We start from the raw sequence: 15,740 nt of genomic DNA, 5'->3' as shown, positions 1-15,740 counted from the left end.
ACACCACCACTTGAAACACGATTCCCACCTTTTCCATTCTTTCAATGGGAAAATTGACCCCACGTAACACGTTTTCACTTAACACGATCATTTTCTGAAACATATCTATAGTGTTAAATGAGGAATTACTGTATAATCGCTTAAAGACAACTTAATTGGACACTTCTTTTATTATTGGGTCCAAACTCCCAGGAAGTAAAAGCTGTGTGGCAAGTTTCTTGCTACAGTTAGATGGACTTTGATATTTGTTTACCAAAGTGAAGGAAGTTGAAAATTGAGAGTCTCTAGTCTCTCTAAGTTGATCACTGATAAATGATGTAAAAATAGGGGTAGGGTTTGATAACAGAGCAGTCTTTCCCTCGATACAAAAGGAAATGTCAAAAGAGAATTAAATTCCTTTCTGCCTGAGCTTTCTTGTCATGCTTGTTTCCTTCTATCTAAATCTATTAAACGGGAAATTGCAATCACAGGAAAAGAAATTCTAATAAAGTAAAATAAGATGGATTTTTTTGGGGGAGAGGGGACTTAGAAAGAAGGCAACAATTGCTACGTAAGACTCCAGAAATGTCTGATGTTAACTCTTTGTTTCCAGTCAGGACAGCTACCTACATTTGACTTTTTGAGGAATTCAAAGGAAGATCAAATTTTACTTGGCAGTCTGTGCTAGATATGGAAAGATGAATAAACTCCATTCTGATTAATAGGGACAAGGGCAAGTTTTGCAAATAGACAGAAGAGTAGGACAAGAAAATAAATCCGCTTTAACACCAGTGTCGCACAAACAAAAGATGCCACAAAAAATCAGCAGTGTTCTGATAAGACCTACTGTAATGCAGAGCAGAGACCATCTTTTGGTTCCTATAACAATAGATTCTGAAGACTTTTTCACAGTTGATCACCCTACTCAGAATGAGCCTTTAGAATCTTAAAAACTGGAGTTTTAAAAGTACCAATTCTAAGGGCGCCACCTAGTGGACAAAAATACTTGTGGCAATGTGTGGAACAATTTAAAATAAATTTTCAATTTGAGCTGCAGTTCATATATGCTGTGGGGTTTGTTCCTCCTTTTTAAAAAATAATTAATATTGTGTGTCCATTAGATCACACCCATTAATCTCACATAGCAAGAATAACTTTTATCTAGATGTTAATTGAAAATGTCAAAATATACTACAGGTTGAACCTCTTTAATCTGGCACCTGGGGACCTGACCAGTGCCAAACTAGAGCATTTACCAAACCACAGGAGGTCAGTATTGTCTAGCAGCATTACCAACACTTCCACTGCTTGCTGGGCTCTTAGAAGACATTTAGGAGTAAATTAGCGTTAAATAACAGTACAGAACAACACTGAGAGCCAGGACTGGTGGTTGTAAACAAACTTTATGGGACCACGGGAAACTTGGTCACATCCATGATAAGTAGACCTATCACCTGGATCGATTGGTCTTCAGCTATCATTAAGACTGCACCGATCACTACACGTCCACCATTCTTCTCGCACTCTTGCCTTTTTTCTCCACGTTCGTCCAAAACGTTTAACAATGTCATCTTCTTGGAGGCTGACTGAGTGGTGTGTTCTGTTCTCGCGGGTACCACTCAGCAATAATTGCGGTCCACCTATTGTCCGTGAGCCATGCTGTGTGGCCTGCCCATTGCATCTTATGTCTGCTTTCCACAATAATATCTTTCATGCTGCTGCGTTCTCTGATCATTTCATTTGGAATACGATCCAGAAGGGAAATTCCCAACAATGCTCACTCCATTGCCCTTTCAGCCACCAATAATCACTGCTCTTCTCTCTTCGCCAGTGCCCGTGTTTCGCTGCCATACAACTTGGCTGGCAGCACTGTTGAATTGAAGCTATTTGTACATGTGGTCTTATCAGTTTTTCCTTTGAGAACATCCTTGATGGAATTGAATGCACACCATCCTGCCCAAATCCTTCGCAAGAGTTCTCCGTTCAGGTCTTGGCACATATTAAATACTTGGCCCAAATATATGTACTGTTCCACGTCTTTGATTTCTTCTCCTGTTATTGTTATTCGGGCTTTTCATAAGGTGTCTGATTGCATGTATTTCGTTCTGCAGCGGTTCATTTTCAGACCGACCTGACTGCTATTCTCTTCCAGTCTTCGTAGCATGCTCTGCAATTGGTTGGTGCTTTCGGCAGTTAATACAATCTGAGATGAGATAATGGTTCTCCATTTACGTTGACACCACTCCTCCAATTGATCTTGTTCATAACCATTTCGAGGCATGCAGTGAATAGTTTTGGTGAAATTGTATCTCCTTGCTTCACGCCTTTCTCGATTGGGATATAGAGGGGAGTTTTGAGGAGAGTAATATCTGTTGTAAATCCAGTATTCACTTCCTTCAACAAATTGATGTATTGCATGTTAATGCCCTGCTTTGCGAGCGCCTTTAATATTATGTTGAACTCGACGCTATCGAAGGCCTTTTCATAGTCGATGAAAGCAATGCACAGCGGAAGCTTGTATTCCCTCGCTCTTTCTAGGAGCTGGCTAAGGGTAAATATATGGTCGATCATGCTGAAATTTCTTCAAAACCCTGTCTGCTCTCTTGTCTGTTGTTCATCCAAGCTCTGCGAAAGTCTACAAAAGTTACCACCTTTGTAAAGAGCTTGTAAATGAGAGAGAGTAGGCATATAGGGCAGTAATTAAGATTTTCTCTATCACCCTTCTTGTGCAGCAAGATGGTATTTGACTCCTTCCAGCTTGATGGTATTTTTCCTTCTTCAAGATATCTACTGAATCTTAAAGCGAGGGCCTTCCAAAGTTTTTTACCTCCTGCAGAAATCATTTCTGACGTTAGTCCATCTTTGCCTGGAGCTTTTCCCTTCTTCATCTGGTATAGCGCGCTTCAGATTTCACTGACGATTACTAGAGGGACGGACGCGTTCTTCTGACTCCTGGAGCGCTGGGAGAGGGACATTGATTATTAATTTAAATAGTTCTGTATAGAAGTCTTTACAGATCTCCTCCATCCCTGCTCTGTTGATTACTGTCTCTCCATCTTTGTTCTTCAATGCTGTTATGCTCAGTCTACACTGCGTCCATTCCTTCTTGCCTGTCCTGAAGCTTTTTTGAGGAGTTTTTCTTTCCGGAAGTTCTCAAAGTCATCCTTCAGCTTTTGCCGTATAAGCTTGCATAGAATGGAGTACCTGTGTGGAGTCGGCTTGTTCTGCAACTCCACTTCTGTAGGGGATAAAATAATTATTCTGCATGGATAAGAGGTAAAACAAAATCATTCACAATTTCCAAAAATAGCACATGCAAACTATTTAAAAAAAATTAAAATGTTCCAGTATTCTAGTAATTAAGCAGTCTTAAAGAGAAATAAAAATACCTCTGATGTTTTTAAAACTGTATATATGCCACATACTGTCCTAGTGCTTTAGTCAGAGTGCATGTTTTGTGGTATAAATATTTATCAGCATTCATTTGAATGACATAGATAATTTATAAATGATGAAGTCACAACCCCAAACTCATTCTGCTAAAACTTTCATAACATACTTCACAGGCATTCATGTATATTATCTGTACTGTTTCTTATCACTCTAACAGCTATCTTGCTTGAGTTGGGAGCTAGGGGTGTATTACTTTGAAATATTCCTGGAAGTATGATCTAGAAAGCTTTCTCTGAACAAAAAGGTGGCTCTGAAGCCCTGCCTGCTGCTGTCCTGGAATTTTGGTAACCAGAATTGTAGTTAAAGTTAGACTGCTTTATATAACAGTGCTAACTGGCCAGGAAGGTATCTTGAGAAATAGCTGGATTTGGCATTGAATTACACACTAACTACCACAACTCTTCTTGTTGCTAACTGGTATTAAATAGTCCTGCTGGTGTGGACATAGTGCTCAGATTTCAAAATTCATTGTAGCAAAGTCTGCTAATTCGCTAATTTTGCCATACATGTGGTGCTATAGTGAGTATTGAATTCTTGCTCCCATACACAATAGTCACTATGGCATAGTGGAACAACTCTCACTTGGGGAGAGAGTTAGCTGATGCTGTCATTAGGTGTCTTTAGGTTATTTGTCATTAGATGTCAAAGCAGGTTTAATAGGTCCACAGCCAAGAAGGGGGCATAATGGCTTGATAGACAGAGATGTCCTTTATGTTGACTAGGGGAACCATGCCAACAAGAACAATGCTTAAACTAGGGATGTGATAGTGTATACTGTTAAACAGTTAGTTGAACCTTCCTGGTTACATGCAAGCCCCCCACCACCACCACTCCTGCACTACTGCCTCTGTGTCAGAGGCAGTGAGGGGAAGCAGGCATGCACTGTATACTGCCTGGTGCCCCACCTCTGATACAGAGGCAGCAGCATGGGGGGCTGGCGGCTCCACAGGAGCCAGTACACAAGGGAAGCTGGCTTAAAATCTGGCTCCACGCGTGCACCAGTTCCTGCCTTCCCCTCCGGTGCTGTGGGGGTGGGATGGGGTGAACAGGTGGCTCCGTGAAAACCACCTCCTCCCCTCCATGTATGAGCCTGTAACCAGTGAAATTTTCAGCAGTTACATTTACCCTCCCCCCCCCATTTTAAATCCCGAACTTAAACATAACGTTTCTTATTAAAGGTATTGTCTTTTGAATGTAGGTTAGATCTAAAGTCTATATCTATCCTACTTTTCCATTCTCTTAATTCACAGTAGCTTAAGCACATTCTCTTCTACAAAATACTCCTGTAAGCCTAGGTTCTTAGTGCCTACATATTGTCTGCAAAATATATTCTTCTGCAAATATTGCAGAGAGGTTACCAACTTGAAAAGAGCTATATGCAAGCTTGAAAGCTTGTTTCTTTTACCAAGAGAAGTTGGTCTAATAAACATTACCTTACTCATCGTGTCCCAACAGCTTTACTGGAAACTGTTGGAACAACTAGTTCTAAGTTTATTGATCATTTTAGTTTTCTTACTATCTCTGTAAATGCAGAGGTTGGCTATAATTCCTTTTCCCCAGGTTGTTATTCTTTTAATGATGTACCTGAGTCTTTTCAAAAAGAAGATGTACCTTCCTTCAGAAACATTGTCTGAGGTGAGTGTTCTTCAAATGTAGACACACCTTTAGAGAGCTGCAGGCAGACAAACTGCAAATAAATTTAACCATGTTGTAAGCAGGGATAAAATTCTACTAAAATCAATGGGTATTTTGGTGTTAACTTCAGTAAGACATGGATTTCTACTCCGATGTCTCTAAAGGACTTCTCTGTGCTACAGTTAGAATTATGTAACGGGATGCAGTTATATAGTCTACGTTGTCAAGTTCTTTGAATGGTGGCCCTGTGGGTGCTCCACTCAGGTCTCGGTGCGTCCCTGTGCCGGGAATCGGAGATTTTTGGTAGCAGTACCCCTCAGGCTGCACCTGCACCCTCAGCATGCGCTCTTTGCCCTCTCCTCCCGCAGAGGCCACAGAGCACATGCACGATGCAAGTCCCGTCAGTTCCTTTTCAGCCGTCCCTGGCTGAAGACAGAGTTCAGCAGTGCTCTTCTTCCTGACAGGACAAATTGAAATCCTTTATTATTTTTAGCCCTTTACCTAGTTAATTTGACCTTTTCCAACATTGACTTCGCTGAAAGAAAAGAAAAAAGAAGAAGCGGTAGCCGAGGCGGCAGCAGCTTTTCCTCTCGTATGCAATGCCGGGTTCCTCTGGCTTCAAAAAATGCAGTTCTTGCAGAGACTCGATGCCTACCTCAGATGGCCATACCTCATGTCAAATGCCTGGGAGAGTCTCATTTGGCACAAGAATGCCCTTATTGCCTGAATGACAGGAAAGGGCAAGAAAAGACCACGAAACACGGCTCAAAACAATTCTCTGGGAAAAGTCTCCAAGGGACAAACCAGAGGAGGTGCAGCTGCAGCAAAAGCCCTCAGGTAGGGCAGCTTCATCAACCTACAAAGGCTCTTAAGCTACAAGGGCCTTCCCAGGACGCTCCCTGTCTGAGCTGCCTAGAGCCTCTCATTCCCTGGTGCCATCAGTTTCTGGTACTGCGGAGAAACACAAACCAGTGCCATCCAGGAGAGCTGAGGCACAAACTAAGACCGTCACATCAATGGGTGCCAGTGAGGCAGCAGTTTCAGATAAGCAGCATTCGCTTCCTCCATTAGCTCCCATGAGCTCTCCCTCTGCACCCAATCTAACTGGGCAGAGTGATTGTGACTGCCCTATGGCACCACAGCACAAGAAAGCACTGTGCAAAACACAACACCTATTAAAAAAAAAAAATCTCCTCAGCCTGAGTCAAGAGGAGTAACTGCCTCACCATGCTCCACGGTACAGGGGCACACTAACATTTCACACAGTGGCCCCCATTCGCCTACACTGTTCTCCCTAAGATCTGATTATGGTAGCAGGCACAGAAGCATGCCATTCCTCCCCTGCTCTGTCACTAACTTTCTGACATTCATACAGGGATCACTCCATTCAACATCATCCCGTTTGGCCCAGCCAACCATGGATGTATCCCTCACATCAGCTCCCGCCTCAGTGGAGTCCTTGGGATACATGGCAGGGGTACCGACTGCGGTCCTCTCACACTTACCACTCAAGGCACACAGCCTCTACATCTAAGCAACACCGTGCCTCCAGACACTCACCTTCAATCTCTGCACACTCCTCACCTGCTCACCCACCCTCAGTAATTTCTCAAGTGGGTTCCACTGAGCAGGAAAACTTACTTCAGTCAGATTCAGAGACCGTCTCACATGAATCCAGGTCCAGGAAGGAGGAAGCAGTATTCAAAATCTCTCCTTTTCCCCTGGTGGATGACCTGAAACATTTTCAGGAACTTTTCAAGTGGGTAGCACAGTCACAAGACATTATACTACAACTTATTCACCATATTACAACCCTCAGCATCCCATTAACAAAGCTATCCTTGAACCTTCGGATGCTTTGTGGCAAAATCCAACCTCTGTTCCACTTGCAAACCAAAGAGCTGACAGAAAATATTTCACCCCTGCAAAGGACATGGACTTTTTATTTGCCCACCCACAGCCAAATTCGCTAGTGGTGGCTAAGAATCCACAATTTAAATCTAGGCCCCTTGACAAAGAACACACACGGCTAGACACCCTGGGCCGCAAAGTGTACTCTTTGGCCACTCTCCAGTTCCGCATAGCTAATTACACAGCATTGTTGGCTAAATAAAATCATGCCAATTATACTAAATTATAGGATTTACTGCAGGACCTCCCTGAAAACAGACAACCTCACCTCTAATCCATTATGAGGGAGGGCTTATCAATAGCTAAGACTGTTTTTCAGGCCGCTATAGATGTCGCAGACACAGCGGCTAGAACCACTGCCACAGCCATTGTAATGTGCAGGGCCTTGTGGCTGCAGTCATCAGGGGTCCCAAGGGAATTGCGAGCAAGGGTGGAGGAGGGGGGCTGGACTTGGGCAGGGGGCTGGACTTGATGATCTCCTGAGGTCTCTTCCAGCTCTATGGTTCTATGATCTCCCCATTGACAGGAAACAACTGTTTGATAAGAAAACAGGTGAGGTCCTACACTCTATAAAGGACTCTCGTACGACATTACGCACCTTGGGGCTGTACACCCTCCCCAGGAAGAGGCGTAAATACACTCCCTACCAGAAATCGAGGGATTATAGTTATAACCAGGGCTCGACAATTAGGGCAATCTTCTTGCCTGTGGCTGAGTAGATTTTAGCCCAGCACGGCGCTGCAGCACAATCTGCGCATGCACAGAGTGCCAAACTGTGTGACTGGCGAGCAGGACTCGCCGCCGCTTGTCAAGCCCTGGTTATAACCATTACAGGCAGCAGCAGAGGCCATATGATAACAGGCCCAAGCAATGCCCTAATAGGAGGAGGAATCAGCAAAACCAGTCCTCAACAAATCAGTCCACCTCTAACAGCCAGCAAATTTGAAGTTTTGGTCGGGGGTCTGAGCGACCACCCCATAAGTCCAGTGCAGTCCAATGTCACCTTTAGTCACTGCCTGAGATCTTTCTACCATCAGTGGGCCCAAATTACCACAGACAAATGGGTCCTAGAAATTATTAGATTGGGTTATATGATCCCCTTTACTTCCATGCCCCCTACTCATCCCCCCACCTCATCCCTCTTCAGGGACCCCTCTCACAAGCCCCTGTTATGGGTAGAAGTGCAGAAACTACTTACCTTAGGAGCTATAGAACCTGTCCCCAAAGAACATCGGGGAAGAGGTTTTTACTCCAATTATTTCCTCACAGCCAAAAAATCAGGGGGCTGGAGACCAATCCTCAACCTCAGGAAACTCAACAGGTTCATTAGCAACACAAAATTCAGAATGGTGACCTTAGCAACAATCATACCTGCACTGGATGAGGGGGACTAGTTCTCAGTCCTCAACCTACAAGACAAATATTTTCATGTGACTATCCATCTGTCCCACAGAAGATTCTCAGATTTGTCATGGGACAAGGTAATTATCAGTACCGAGTCCTTCCCTTTGAAAAGACTCGAGGGGCCGTAGAAAGGCCAAAGACCCTAGCCATAGTCATGGCCTTTCTCAGGAGACAAAATGTCGTCATTTTCCTTTACCTGGACGATTGCCTAATCAAGGGCTCTTCCTATCAGCAAACTATCATCATGACAACTATCACCAGGGAATGTTTTTCCCAACTTGTCCTACTTATCAACATGCAAAAATATAGCCCACACAAAAGATTTATTGGGGCATTGCTAGACTCAGTCATAGTGAGAGTCTACCTCCCCCCACAAAGATCCAGGGTGATCTGTGACTTTGTTAAACAGGTCAGTTGGGCCCCTTTCTCCATGGTCCGCACTTGCCTTCAACTACTGGGGCATATGGTGGCCACAACCTTTGTGGTCTTGTTCGCAAAGCTGCACATTCATTGCCTACAACATTGTCTGCAATCAACTATATACCAAGTTGACACAGCCTCACAAAGCATCTTTCGCTTCTTCCACCAGTGTTGCAGTCCCTTGAATGGTGGACATCTCCGAACACCCCCCTTGTTGGTATACCCTTCCACGGACCGGACCCTTCAGCTACTATAACAGATGCATCACTCCTGGGCTGGGGAGCCCACTGTGGTGCAGAATCAATACAGGGCACATGGGCCCAACACCAGACACACTTTCACATAAATATCCTAGAGCTCAGGGCCATTCGCAGGGCTTGTGCCCATTTCCTTCCCCTGATAAAGGGCAGAACTATTCGTGTCCTCATAGACAACACACCCTCCATGTTTTATGTCAACCGGCAGGGGGGTGCCCGATCACACTCTCTATGTGCCGAGGCAGTCAAATTCTGGAACTGGTGCATCAGACACCATATAATCCCAATGGCCATGTTCATACCAGGTCAACAGAATTTGAGCGCTGATAAGCTGAGCAGACATTTCCAGATCAGCGCACGTGGCACATTTCCAGATCAGTACAGTACCAATGTCCTCTTTTCAATCTTCTGCAAATGGGGCTTTCCAACTATAGACCTCTTTGCAACACCTCACAACAGCAAATGCCACAGGTTCTGCTCTCAGGCATGACTAGGCAAGAGGTCAGAAGGGTCACTTTCACCATCTGCTGGAAAGCTCCTCTACTTTATGCCTTTCCACCACTCCCACTTATTGCCAGAATGATCAACAGGATTCGATCTGATCGGGCCACAGTAATCTTAATAGCCCCAGCTTGGCTGAAACACTCATGGTCGATAGATCAACACTGCCTGTCGATAGATCAACCTATCCTTCTCTCAGCAGTGCTGAATCTCCTCACACAACACCATGGCAGTATATATCACCTCAGTGTCAAAACCATGAAACTCACAGCGTGGTTTATTCATGGTTCCAGAATGAAGAACTTACCAGCTCAGACAGGGTCAAACAAACTCTTTTTAACAGTCGGCATCCTTCTATGAGAAACACCAATCAGAACAAATGGATGCATTTTTTTCGCCAATGGTACACCACCATAGTCCCCATACCTTGATACAACTAGAGCAACCAGAAAATCAGACAGGCTCTTCATCACGTGGTCCAGTCCATGCACGGGAACAGCAGTTTAAGCACAGCGCCTATCCAAGTAGATTGCAGGCTGTATACGTACTGTCTATGAATTTAGGGGCAGACAACCACCGCAGCAGCCCATTAGGGCTCATTCCACACATTCGATGGCCACTAAAACGGACTTCCTGAACAACGTACCATTGGCAGACATCTGTAGAGCAGCTACGTGGTCCTCACACTATACTTTCGCACAGCGCTATCCTGTATGCAAGGGGCCTATTTCCTCCACATCTCTAGCAGATGCAATCCTTCCTCCTTCCACTTAGAGACTCCAATGCCCACCTCCATTGGGCAGGTACAGCTATGGAGTCACCTGATTGGAGCTCCCACAGGGACACCACTCGATGAAGAAGTTACTCACCCTGTGCAGTAATGGTAGTTCTTTGAGATTTGTGTCCTTGTGGGTGCTCCACTACCCTCTCGCTCTCCTCTCTGCTTGGAGTCTACAGGAACTTCAGGTAGAAAAGGAACAGACGGGACTCGCGCCGTGTGCTCCATGGCCTGTGGAGGAGGAGGTGCTGAGTGCACAGGTGCGGCGCAAGGGGCACTGCTACCAAAAACCTCCGGTCCCTGGCGCAGGGATGCACTGAAACCTGAGTGAAGCACCCACGGGGACACAGATCTCGAAGAACCACCGTTACTACATGGATGAGTAACTTCTTTTGTAGATGTAAAAAAACACACCCCCAAACAATGTAGCTGTGCTGATAGAATCAGAGTATAGACACATCTGTGTTGACAGAAGAAAGCTTAATTCAGGGAAGTGGTATTCTACACCGAAAAATGCCTTCTATCAGTGTAGTCTCTGGAATGCAGGCTTATTACCCTTAGAATGCTTCCTGTGGTACACCCACAGAAAAGTTTTAAACCTGGTTTTCAATTTGTCTCTTCTGTACCCAATGGTTAACAACCTAGATGACAATTTGATAAGAGTTGTGGGGAGAAAATCGATGTAGAATTACAGAGCAAGTGAAACACATGCTGGCTGATATTTGACACTTAATGCTTTTTCTGAATATATTGGCTTTTATTTATGCAATTTATTTAATTTAATCTACTATATATTTGAGAGAGTCTGTTTGTTCGAGAACTCCTCCTAAACTGTAAGAGAGCTAGGACCCCTGAATTCAGTATACAGATGAAGAATGTTAAATATCAGTTAATTGAATAGTTGATTAAATTCTTATTGGTTACTCAACCATTCTATAGTCCCTGGGGTGAGGCTGGCAGCCAGTGCATGCTGGCCCCATTCCGGAGGAGCCCCCTTCCATTCTGCACTGCTGACCCTCTCTGAGGCAGCAGCATGGGGTGCTAGGTGGGAGCTGGCCCATAAAGGGAGACAGTTTAAAAACCAGCTCCCCTAGCAGATCAGCTGTCTGTCACCCCATGCTGTTGCTTCTGATATGTATGTAGTCTGTAGCGTTAACCGATTAGCTTTTGCTTATCAGTTAATAGACTATACTATTACATCCCTAATACAGATTCCTCTTATCATTACTTAAAGCAGTGTAAGGGTTTGATTGTGTCAGGAAAATGGGATGTGTCATACAGAAAAGAGACAGAATTACTAGGCAAAGGTGAAAGGGGCTGGCTGAGAGCACGCCCCCCACTTCCCTCTCCACCCTCTCTCCCTCCTCCGTCATCTGGAACTGCTTCAGCCCCAAGCCTCCTATTCCCCAGCCTCCCTTTAGGGAGTGGGGAAGGAGGACTGATGTTTTCCTTTCTCCCTCAATTCATCTGGGTACCTGGCTGGCTGTTCCCCTTCATCATGGACTGAAGGGAAAGTGTGCAGTTTGCTGCATTCCTCACTTTGGCTAGGTAGTGTGGCCGGGGGCGGGGCGGGGGGGGGGAGGACAGGGGTGGATGGACAAGGCAAACGAACTTGGACCAGCCCCAGCTGGGACATATCCCATGGACAGGTGCTTCTTACCTGGCTTCACACTGCTGTGGGGAGAGAGGACTGGGATAGTCTTCTTTTCCTGGGGCAGCCTGCATACTGAATCCCTCATCCCCACCTCCACCCCAGAGCAATGATTTCAATGAAACATGTACATTTTCATTTTATTTTCCAGAAAAACAAAAATTAATCGAGTTAAGGACTCAAACAACACCGGGTAAATCTTCTAATTAAACACTAAAGAGAATTAAATGTTTTAGCTGGTAGATTCTAAAACCAATCTCTTAGCTCTAATTGGCTGGAAACAATCAGCCAATGGTAGCTGAGAGATTGGGCTGGGAGACTGGGGGGTAGTGCAAGCCTCTCCCCGCTCCTGGAGTTGAGAGCCGCATGGAGGGAGCAGCCTGCAGTTTTAAGTGATGTGGGGCTGCAGCAGGCAGGGAGCCCAGCCTGCTTTGGGGGTGCTGCAGGGCTGCTGGCCAGGAGATGCTTAGGCAAGTGTCTCCTAACCAGATCCTGCTGCTGGCACCCCTCCCACGCCCCAACTCCCTCCCCAGTTCGCCATCCAAACCCTCTGCATTCCCCTGCCGTAGGTCACATCTCCCTCCCAGTCCCTGCTCTCCCTCTTTACACCATTCCTCTAGGCTAGAATCCTCTCCTGCACCAACATTGCTTCCCAGATCCTACATCCCCATCCCTGCTCCAGGTCAAAACCCCCTCCTTCACCCAAACTCACTCTCTCACACTGTCTCCTGCATCCCAGTCCCTTACCCCATGCGCCCTTCTGCACACAACCTCCATCCTAGACCCTGCACCCCCTCCACAGAAAAGTGTGGTCCTTGACCGCTTTCTAAAATCTTGGAGTGGCCTCCCACCAAAAATTATTACCTACCCCTGGTTTAAAAGTTAGTGATCCTCTCTCTATAATATGAGGGGAAATGTTTATAAGAAGCATCCAGCTTTCATTATAAACCACCACATTTTGACACTTTGGCATAAGGTTTGTTCTTTGGTCCCACTTCTGGAACATCTAAAATCCAACTTAGGCATACTGACAAAAGCACCAATATTGGTAGGTCAAGCTTGAATCCTGTAACAAGCTTACTAGGTCATACTTTTAGGGAGTGATAATTACAAAGAAAATTAACAATCCACTTGGCAACCTGAAAGATCAGAAGGCAAGAAGTGTACCTCTACAAGAGTAAATAATGTAGGTTAGATGGAAATAGTTTTACATTTTAACTGATCATTCTGAATCAACTGCCAGAATTCTGGCTTTAAATAGTTAGGTCATTTGTGATATTTTGTGAAATTAGATTTTAATGGTTATCACTGCGTAATATCATCTTGTCCTCCACTCTGTCTATCCCTCTCTTCTCTTGCATGTGACAGGATCATCTATGGGGCTCTTTATACAGCAAGCTCTTTTGTTTATATATAAATATTAATCGGATTTAGCTCATGTTTTTTGCTTTTAAAATCTTGTAAACTGGTGTGCTGAAGATTTAGCTTTTCTGTAGCTTGCTTTATAAATTTCAGAAATATAACGCAGCTTCCTTTTTGTCAGGCATGATGGGCTATTTGTTCTGAGACACACAAGAGCTACTAATGCTAATTGCATCCTTCACAAATCATCAAACTTCGAAGATATTACCTCACAAAAAGGGTAGAAAAATCGTCTCAGGATGTGTGTGTTTTGGGTGGATTTGTTTTTATCAACCAATTCTATTGTCTATGGATCATTTTATAGGAAAAATATGAATGAATACCATACTACTTTTTTTTTCATTTAACCCTTTGTACACTGCAGAGATCGTGGGCTCTGTGCAGCCTCAGTTATGTTCTGCAGTTGCTAGGTACTAATGATTTCTGTGTCCTTAGCATGTGTTTAACTGACACTCTGGAATATTCCACTGTGTGGAGGATTAATTGAGCTGTAAATGAGAGGGAACACAGACCATTTTAATAGTTTTGTTCTGCTCTCTCATATCTTTGAAGGAAAAGTGGTTGCTTTTGTTTTACATGTAGAGTGACGCTAATAAGTTTAGTGACATTGCTCTATTCTTTCTTTTGGTAGGATTTTTCCAATTAAAGATGTACCTGCAGAGCCTGAAGCCCTCACTGATTGGCTATATCAGCGGTTCATTGAAAAAGAGGATCTCTTGTCACATTTTTACAAAACAGGTAGAATGTTGTTTCCCATAAGAGAATACTTAATTTGCATGTCTATAATAGCTTTCATGCAAGGATCTCAGAATATTTTTAAGAAATATTAATTACTATTCACAACACCCTCATGAAATAGACATTTGAGATCCATGTTTTGTGTAGGGAAAGTTTATAAAGAAATGAATGGTATACAGAAGACCAATCAGGAGCTTCTGTTCTTCCTGCCTCAGTGCACAAGAATAAAGTATGAATGACATTGAGAAGTGGAAAATGTTAAAAGAAAATTCTGTTATTAAACATCTCATACATAGACTATAGAACTCATTGCAACGGCATGCAACTAAGAGCAAGAATTTAGGAAAATTCATAGAATCTTGGATATATATACCAAAAATAGTAAGAGTGAGTACTTACAATTTTTGGAAGGGATATAACACTTCAAGGCTTAATTTTTAACTAATAGGGTTCAGCTGAGGCTTCCATGAGGAGCAAATTAAATCACATCTGCCCACTGTGGGTTTTTGCAACTTCCTCTCATGTATCTCGTAAATAGGTACTGTACAGAACAAGATATTGGATTAGCTGGTCAGTGAGTCTGATCTACTATAGCATTTCCTATGTGCCTAAAACATAAGGAGTCTGTGATTTGCCTAAGGATTCACAGTAAAACAGTAGCGTGGAACTCTGCGGTCCCAGGCCAACTGCCAGAGCCTGTGCTGTCCCTCAAAACAAGAACTAATCTCTCTCTCTGTCTCTGATGTTAAATTGTGTTTAATCGAATAGTTGATGGAATTTCCATCGACTGCTGCGTTACTCAGTAAGAGGGGGAACTGCAGAGGAGTGGTCAGCAGGGCTGAGATTGGAAGGCCCCTCGCAGCCAGGGACAGAATCATAGAACTGGAAGAGACCTCAGAAGGTCATCAAGTCCAGCCCTCTGCTCTAGGCAGGACCAATACCAACTAAATCAACCCGGCCAGGGCTTTGTCAAGCCGAGACTTAAACACCTCTAGGGATGGAGACTCCACTACTTCCTTAGGTAACCCATTCCAGTGCTTCACTACCCTCCTAGTGAAATAGTTTTTCCTAATATCCAACCTGGACCTCGCCCACCACAACTTGAGGCCATTGCTCCTTGTTCTGCCATCTGTCACTACTGAGAAAAGCCTTTCTCCATCCTCTTTGGTGCCTCCCTTCAGGAAGTTGAAGGCTGCTATCAAATCCCCCCCTTACTCTTCACTTCTGCAGACCAAACAGACCCAACTCCCTCAGCCTCTCCTCATAGGTCAAATGCTCCAGCCCCCTAATCATTTTGGTTGCCCTCTGCTGGACCCTCTCCAATGCGTCCACATCCTTTTTGTAGTGTGGGGCCCAGAACTTGACATAATACCCCAGAGCTAGCCTCACCAGAGCTGAATAAAGGGGAATAATGACATCTCTGGATCTGCTGGCAATGCTCCTCTTAATGCAACCTTAATGCCATTAGCCTTCTTGGCTACAAGGGCACACTGTTGACTCATATCCATCTTCTCATCCACTGTAACCCCCAGGTTCTTTTCTGCAGAACTGCTACTTAACTGGTTGGTCCCTAGCCTGTAACAATGCTTGG

The 15,740-nt window shown here is 44.3% G+C and overlaps 1 protein-coding gene across 9 annotated transcripts in view; it reads left to right on the top strand.

Annotated features, from left to right (window-relative positions):
- Nucleotides 1–15,740, top strand: part of LPGAT1 (lysophosphatidylglycerol acyltransferase 1) — a 249,199-nt gene that overhangs the window by 124,513 nt on the left and 108,946 nt on the right. For 6 of the 9 annotated variants that reach the window (XM_075925141.2, XM_075925139.2, XM_075925138.2 and 3 more), the window contains one exon: nt 14,043–14,149. The exons of the other annotated variants lie outside the window; for them this stretch is intronic. In XM_075925141.2, the coding sequence (XP_075781256.2) occupies nt 14,043–14,149 (107 nt within the window). The remainder of the gene's footprint in view (nt 1–14,042; nt 14,150–15,740) is intronic. 9 annotated transcript variants of the gene reach the window in all.

Source organism: Pelodiscus sinensis, chromosome 3 (genome assembly GCF_052426305.1).
Source record: "Pelodiscus sinensis isolate ZL-2025 chromosome 3, ASM5242630v1, whole genome shotgun sequence".
NCBI classification, from domain to species: Eukaryota; Metazoa; Chordata; order Testudines; family Trionychidae; genus Pelodiscus; species Pelodiscus sinensis.
Note: the sequence above shows the minus strand (reverse complement) of the source record. Positions and strands in the feature narration are given on the sequence as shown.